This window comes from Sinocyclocheilus grahami, unplaced genomic scaffold, assembly GCF_001515645.1.
Source record: "Sinocyclocheilus grahami isolate Dianchi unplaced genomic scaffold, SAMN03320097.WGS_v1.1 scaffold885.1, whole genome shotgun sequence".
Taxonomy (NCBI): Eukaryota; Metazoa; Chordata; class Actinopteri; order Cypriniformes; family Cyprinidae; genus Sinocyclocheilus; species Sinocyclocheilus grahami.
This window is the reverse complement of record NW_015506064.1, coordinates 127,009-135,627: the sequence shown is the minus strand read 5'-3', so window position 1 is coordinate 135,627 and position 8,619 is coordinate 127,009. Positions and strand designations below refer to the sequence as shown.

General features: G+C 37.5%; 1 protein-coding gene across 1 annotated transcript; it reads left to right on the top strand.

The window, feature by feature from the left end:
* Positions 1-1,416: 1,416 nt before the first annotated feature.
* Positions 1,417-2,937, top strand: LOC107563652 (hemK methyltransferase family member 2-like). The gene is made up of 3 exons (XM_016248578.1): positions 1,417-1,440; positions 2,179-2,320; positions 2,404-2,937. The coding sequence occupies exons 1-3, from the start codon at positions 1,417-1,419 to the stop codon at positions 2,508-2,510; spliced, it is 273 nt and encodes a 90-aa protein (XP_016104064.1). The 3' UTR covers positions 2,511-2,937.
* Positions 2,938-8,619: the final 5,682 nt, after the last annotated feature.

The following is an 8,619-nucleotide window of genomic DNA, read 5'->3' as shown; positions in this document are numbered from 1 at the left end:
GCTTTTGTGATTTCCACAGTGGCCCTGGTGAATGCTTAGGGGATTATGTAAACATTCAATTTACAATTAGACTCCAGAAGTCTAGCTGACTTTCTGCCTCTGCCAAAAGACTTTTTACTTCACAGCTCAAGGGAGTTTAGCAGATCTGATTAATGAACACAATCTACGCATAAACAGTTAAGTAAACTTGCCATTCAGACACTAATGAAATGCCTGATGAAAATGGCACATTATAATCTGATTTTTGTTTTGAGCTCTGTGCTTGGTGCTGTGATTTATTCACACAAATAAATGGGTGTTTTGAGAATCCCAAAAGAAACACCAAAAAGTATTGCTAATGTTAATGTCTCCTCATATTAGAATTTATGCTTTAAATGATTATAATAAAAAACTGAATTAAAAAATGATTGGCTGTGCGTTCCAGATAGGCTGTGCATTAGTAGTGTGTATTTTACAGTGACTCTTTCTGCACTTTATATCTAGTGGGTGGCGTCAAGTGACTTGCTGGGTCCCAATGTGCCTACTTATTCTACGCCCTTAAAGTATGCACTTTGTTGGTGAGGAAAATGTACACACTTTTGAGTGTGTAGTAGAAGAGTAGGCAAGCTTTGGGACATACTATCACGTCATACAATTGCGTCTTTAATGGACATCGTCATTGAAAACTGGCCTGTCAATCATCTTGTCACAGTTAACATTCTCCACATTTCATTTAACTTCATACCGTACTGGAGTGAAATGAAGTAGCTCATTGATCTGCCAGCTGTAGATCTTTATGTGGAGAACTCTGCTCATATTTTCGGCATAATGACGCATTTAAAATTTAACGACCAAACAGATGTTTATAAAAGTTTACATTGCTGTTGCAGATGAAATATAACACAGATAACATTAAATAAATATATATATATATTTTTTTACCAGGTTAAATGTTGATTAGTAACTCAAACCCCTTTATCTAAACCTCTCTACTTAACTGTCGGTCGCGCACATCCACCATGTTTGTGGTTTTTTAAACGCTTTTTATTCGTGTTTGTAGTTCTCAACCGAATCATTCGTCAAAGCGCAATGGATTGTGGGTATTATTAGCTATTAGAGGGTGCACGGATCCACACTTCAAAAATCGACCTGAAATAGTAGACCATCCGGGGACTTTTGGCATACACTTTTCAACATACTATGCTTTGGGACACACTTATTCTAATGTCACATAGTTTTTAGGATGGATAGTATGCATCTAGGAGGAGGAGTCTCTATGTGCTGAGAATTAACTGATTTCTGTGATGTGAGGCGGCTAGCAGACGGGTGGTTTAACCAGTCTGTCTGCTTCCTGACCTGGGCCCCAGTTTGTCAAGTATGAATTCTAAGACTATGTGCCATATTTCTAGAGAGAAGAGCAGCACCACCCCAGGAGAGATGAAGACCATCTCTTTTCAACAGGTTAGGTCTGCCCCAAAAACTTGTCCAATTGTCTACGAAACCTATGTTATTCTGGGGTACCACTTAGACATCCAGCCATTGAGTGACAACAGTCTGCTGAATTGAAAATAAAAAAAATAAATAAAAACAAATTCAAAATATTAATAAAACCTTTAATAGTACATCTCAGAGATACTAAAACATTACTCAATCTAACATAATCTAAGACTGCTCAATTACTTAAACATTGTATGCTTTATTAATTTCATTTATTTGTGCTTTTTTTATTTGATTGTAAAGGAAACAGAATCGTTTCAAAACACTCTTTCATTTGTTGTAGTGTTTATGAATATGCTGATGTATTTATTTTATTATTATTTTAATTTTAAGCTTTAGTGATTTTAATGTGCTTTATTGTTATTAGTTTTTTTTTAGTACTTTAGTTTGTTTCTTAGAAGTTTTTAGCTTTATTTCAGTTACCAAAAAAGTAATAGCTTTAGTTAACAGTAACAACATGAGTTTTTTTTTTTTAAACAATAAAAAAAATATCCAGATTCTTCCCAAACTCATTTAAATGCACAATGTTATTTTAGGATCGATATAATATTATAGTTTTTTTTTTTTTTTTTTTTTAAGTAGTTTTTAAAAAAAAAAAATTTCATTTTATTTATTTATTTTTGTCAATTAAAATGAAAATGTTAGAATGTGATGCTGTTAAACATCATGTCAGAGATTACAAGTCGTGTGTTTTGTGTTCAGGTAGGCAGTCGCGGGATTGAGGCATCGTGGGCCGGCGGGATCCGTGGCAGAGAGGTGATGGACCGATTCTTTCCCATGATTCCACAGCTGCTGTCCGATCATGGCCTTTTTTATCTGGTGACCGTGTCAGAGAATGATCCAGGTTTGTGTTTGTGATGTTCACATTTGCATTCACATCAGTATCTTCAACAGTTTTTGAACTGGACTCGTGTTTTTCTTTTCTAGAAGAGATTGTGGATTTGTTGGGGAAATCAGGACTGAATGGTCACAAGTGTTTGTCACGTCAGGCTGGACGAGAGAGACTTTCTATACTGCGATTCAGTAAGTCCTGAATAGCAGATGACCATCAGCACATGAAGACTGTGAAACACACGTGATGTCCAGCTGTTTCTCACCCCAAGGGTTTCTGGGTTTACAAGTGTTATTATAAAAATCAAGCTGATGTTTTGAGGTTCGTCCCGCTGCTGAACCATCAGTAATTCAGGCTGCGTTTGTTTGCATAAAGTCTGCTGCAGCTCAACAACTGGGTCACAAGGACCTAGTTAGTGATTCCTAACGGATTGACGGGCATATTTACAGCACGAGTCCATCAGCTGAGCCGTTTATCATGTTGATCGTGTCGGATTCCCGCTGCTTCAGTTTCATTCCATCAGTTACACTCTGACTGGCTGTTTTTGAGCAGCGCATGTTCACTATGGAGTGTTAAATGCTGTTACTGACCCGCACTGAAATCCAGAGTGTCAGAATACCACTGCCATCAATCACAATCTTATATATATATATATATATAAAGTTTTGGGGAATCCTTCAAACTCTGTATGCATGATGTGAAACATCTTGCTTATCAAAACACTGTCAAGGGCAGAAAGACAGTCTTCAGGAATGAATAACGTGACCTCCACAGCTGCTAAACTCACGCTGCCACTGAGATGATCCTCCTCTTCATCGCTAGAGAAATCTGTGCTGTTTGTCCTCACATATTTGCGATAAAGCTCCACATAAGCGTGTTTCTTGCTCTCCGGTGGAGGTAGATCCACATTATGCGCTATGAGCTTGTCTTTGGAGAACTCAGCGGGGTCTTCCACAAACACCGGCATGCCAGGTGTGGAAAGCCCATGCATTTGAAAGCACAGGCCCGGAGGAAAAGGTTTCCGATGTTCGGTCAATGAAACGTCGGCTTTATTTTCCAGAAGACTGTCTAAGTAGTGAGCTCACTAAGTTTTGAGTGTCCAACAGCCGTGTCACCCCCAGCAGCTGCTCACAGGGGTCTCCTTATATGCGAGAACAGCTCAGAAACGCCTCGACTCGTTCGCGTGGCCGTGAAAAATACTACAAACACGAATTTCCACGTTTAGATCAACAGAGAAGTCAAGGCAAACTATATACACGGACATTAATTCATATTTAGGGTGAATAACATATGTTAACTAGAAATCTACTAGTATATTTTGGTCATGTGTATTAGCGTGCAAACAAGTGGCTTGTTTAACATGTGAATTAATGAATGAAGCCGATTATATTTACTAACTCGCCTTGCCAGAAACTGTTGTGCGATTTACTGTGGACAAAGTACACGGTGAAGCCGCTTTACCTGATTAGTATTTCAGTGTCTTCTTCTTCTTCTTCTTCTTCTTCTTTTGGAGTTTTATGGCGGTTGGCAAACAAATATTTCAACGTCCACGCGCTGACCAGAAGTCCTCTGATGATGATTCATGACAACGTCACGGGTTGGAAGTTTTCCCGCCATTTCTTCAGTGAAATGGGAACTGCAAAAATATCATGTTTTTTTGTATTTTAACCATAAAATAGATTTAAATCAAACATATGTAACGTGATAATGACCTGCTGACTGTACATTAGGCTATCCTGTTTTATCACACTAGACTAATACTTACCAAATAGGCCTAAATAAATACGTGAACTTAAAATACTGATATGAAATTATGTCTTACTTAGATTGACGTAAAGCTCACGAAAGAAAGTCCATTATCTATTCCATAGCCAATAAGCACATTAAAGTCAAATGATCAAAAACAGCAAACTGCTGCAGGGAGGACATTTTTGTAGGCCAAAACCCGGAAACAAGTTTTTAGCACTTTTTTAAAAAGCATTTTTAACCGTGGTTTTGCTACACTAAACATAGTTTAAATTTGTAGTAGAACTGTGGTTATGCAAATGGTAATCAATCTGCCAAAAGCATTGTTATTACACTTTTACTAAAAAAACATGGTTAATTTTCATAAGAGATTGTTCAGAAGTCAATGTACTTTTTAATTGAATGTTGATCACAACTTCCATTTTCATGCCAAAAAGGGCCTCTGGTATGTTGCCATGGTAAAATATCCAGTTGATTGGCCATACAAAATAATTTAACCATTCATTGCTGCAATAAGAATCAAGTATTCCAGAGATCCACAATTACAGTTTTCCCCTGGCAAGGCAAAAATTTGAATGATATAATCTGTATTTTACAGATAAAAGCTGCTTCAAAACTGCCTTTCAACAAACTGCAAATAATTTTCTTCTTCTTCACAGACTAGGTTTTCAATTCCATGCTGGCTATAGACTGCATTTTGGTTCTTCACCAGACTTATATCTGCCTGATACATTACTCCGTAGGGCTTCTAGCAAAAGGATTATCGTGTACTACAAGCCACTTTAATAAGCTTCAAGAGTCCAGAAGGATCTGCCAACAGTAAACGTGCCCTGCATCACAACTGCGCTCTGTCTCCCTCATGTCACTGGCAGGCGCAGGCACAGATGCTGTGTATTTCACCACTAAGGTGCATCCCTAGTGGATGAACTCTGAGTCACTCCGCTTCTCTATTCTGGAAATGCAATGCTTTGCCTGTTGCCCAGATTAGTGGCATTAATTCGCTCATCAACATGCATAACCCACATCCCTCCCCCCATCCCGTCTCTCAGTGTTTCTCTTTCTCATCTTTTTTTGTTTAATTTTTTTCTCTTTTCATTCTCAAATGAATGCATCTCTTCTCCCGGGAAACCATGATGCAAGGGAGGACAAATGTGAATATACTATCACCCCAATGCTCACCCAGACAGCCTGAGACTGGAGCAGCAAATTGCATGTTTAACATTCAAAACTGACACTCAGTTAAACAATAACACTGCTATCTATTTAGGCATTATTATGTTTTTCTTGTAAATGAAACATCTCAGCTCTCCTGTCCTGTTTAATAGCCCATGTTAGTCCAGTCAACAGACAATTGTGCCTGAACTCTGGATCTGGATAGCCTATATATTGGATTGATTATATCCACTGTTGATAAGCCACTCTGTACCTAATGGCTTTGAACCCTACATGAGACACCATATCAAAATCACATAGGAATAGAAAGCCATAAGGCACAGTAGTGTTGAGTTGAATCAGGCGAGCTGCACACATGTTTAGTTCTGAGGTGAAACCACCATGAGACTTGCCGTGTTTCCGTTTCCTTTTATTACGTGACTGTTTTTTCACAGCTAAACAGATTCTATTTAAACCACTTGAGCCAAGTTGCAGTTTGCAGAGAAGATTAAAGAGAGAAAAAAACTCACATCACCATGAATAATTAAACAAAAGCGAGATTATTATTCAGTTTTTCTGGCTTGGGAGGATTAAAGTGTTTGTATCTCATTGTTCTTTTTAAAGTTTCTCCTTGGGGGAAATTCTGGGATTTCTCTTGATTTATGTATGGGTTTACTTTTTTATTTCTTGCACTAAACCTTCTGTGAGTTCCTCATCGCACTTAAGTAGCGAGATGTGTTTTTGTCCATTAGTCTCCAAGAACATTCCAAACAGTCTTTGATGAGACACTGTAACGATGCCAAGAAATAAAAAGGTACAGCACTAATCAAAAGGCTTTTGTGATTTCCACAGTGGCCCTGGTGAATGCTTAGGGGATTATGTAAACATTCAATTTACAATTAGACTCCAGAAGTCTAGCTGACTTTCTGCCTCTGCCAAAAGACTTTTTACTTCACAGCTCAAGGGAGTTTAGCAGATCTGATTAATGAACACAATCTACGCATAAACAGTTAAGTAAACTTGCCATTCAGACACTAATGAAATGCCTGATGAAAATGGCACATTATAATCTGATTTTTGTTTTGAGCTCTGTGCTTGGTGCTGTGATTTATTCACACAAATAAATGGGTGTTTTGAGAATCCCAAAAGAAACACCAAAAAGTATTGCTAATGTTAATGTCTCCTCATATTAGAATTTATGCTTTAAATGATTATAATAAAAAACTGAATTAAAAAATGATTGGCTGTGCGTTCCAGATAGGCTGTGCATTAGTAGTGTGTATTTTACAGTGACTCTTTCTGCACTTTATATCTAGTGGGTGGCGTCAAGTGACTTGCTGGGTCCCAATGTGCCTACTTATTCTACGCCCTTAAAGTATGCACTTTGTTGGTGAGGAAAATGTACACACTTTTGAGTGTGTAGTAGAAGAGTAGGCAAGCTTTGGGACATACTATCACGTCATACAATTGCGTCTTTAATGGACATCGTCATTGAAAACTGGCCTGTCAATCATCTTGTCACAGTTAACATTCTCCACATTTCATTTAACTTCATACCGTACTGGAGTGAAATGAAGTAGCTCATTGATCTGCCAGCTGTAGATCTTTATGTGGAGAACTCTGCTCATATTTTCGGCATAATGACGCATTTAAAATTTAACGACCAAACAGATGTTTATAAAAGTTTACATTGCTGTTGCAGATGAAATATAACACAGATAACATTAAATAAATATATATATATATTTTTTTTACCAGGTTAAATGTTGATTAGTAACTCAAACCCCTTTATCTAAACCTCTCTACTTAACTGTCGGTCGCGCACATCCACCATGTTTGTGGTTTTTTAAACGCTTTTTATTCGTGTTTGTAGTTCTCAACCGAATCATTCGTCAAAGCGCAATGGATTGTGGGTATTATTAGCTATTAGAGGGTGCACGGATCCACACTTCAAAAATCGACCTGAAATAGTAGACCATCCGGGGACTTTTGGCATACACTTTTCAACATACTATGCTTTGGGACACACTTATTCTAATGTCACATAGTTTTTAGGATGGATAGTATGAACATTGGGACGCAGGGTATGTTTTTAAGAATTCAGCAACTGTTCAATTCAGGAAGGAAACAAACGACTCTTTATGAGTGAGTCATTGCATCACACCCACAATTGATTTGTTCAAAACACTGATTCATTCAGGACAAAACAAGTGACACTTCATGAGTGAGTCATTAATTCATTCACTTAACTGAACTGATTTTTTCCAAATAATGATTCATTCAGGAATGGAACAAGTGACTCTTTACGACATTGAGTCATTGAATAATTTCCTCAACTGATTGGTTCAAAAACACTGATTCATTCAGCAATGTCACTACTGTCTGATTATGGAAGACAAGCTACATTCAAGCAAAATACAGACAAACTAACTGGTGTCTAAAATGTAAGTTATTCGGTATTTTCTTCTTGTTTATTGAACTGCTCTATAAAGGCAATGTCAGACTCGCACTTGTGCTGAGGGGTCTGAAAATCAGCGCGGTTGTCAATATCTGACTGCGACAATTAAGTAAGTTCTTGGCAAAGACTAAAAATGCTGGCAAAACAAATATTTATATGAATGCTAGCATCATATTTCCACAACATTTATTAGTTCAGAATAATACAGTTGCTTATTTTCTGTGAATCTCATATTCTGTGTTGCAGATGGTCAGTTTTGATGGTTGCATCTCTCTCTCTCTCTCTCTCTCTCTCTCTCTCTCTCAATAAGAATACATTGGTTGTCTCTGCCCATTCATCCTCATAAATATCTGGCAAAGAGCTGATTATAGAGAAAGTCTACACATGTCATCAATTCCACTGTGTATCAGAGCTGATTAATATTTGATTAACATTTATATTCATAGCCTAATGTATTCTGACAACACAGAATGGGAAAAAGACACCTGTGTGTGTCATGACAACACATCACAAACAATATTCATACTGCCATTGCATATCTTCCTACCTCATTATCTGAGCATTGCACTTCGAATAGAAACCCCTCTCTGGATGTGATGAAGGTGTCTCTCCAAATAGACTAGAACAGATTGATAATTAGAGGAACATAGGCTAGCAATGGCAAATTTTAGCTGCAGAAAAGCCCTAATTTTCCTTGTATTATTAACAGCATATTATCTGGAGCATATGAGCTATAAATTGCTTTTGCAGAAAAATAAGGTTTAAGAACATTGGGTGAAGAGGGAACGTGTAAACTCAGCCATGCAAACTCCCACAGGAGAATGATGGGAATTTGCACAATATTAGCATTAATTAGTTTAAAAAAAAAAAATAAAAAATGAGCATTGCACTTCGAATAGAAACCCCTCTCTGGATGTGATGAAGGTGTCTCTCCAAATAGACTAGAACAGATTGA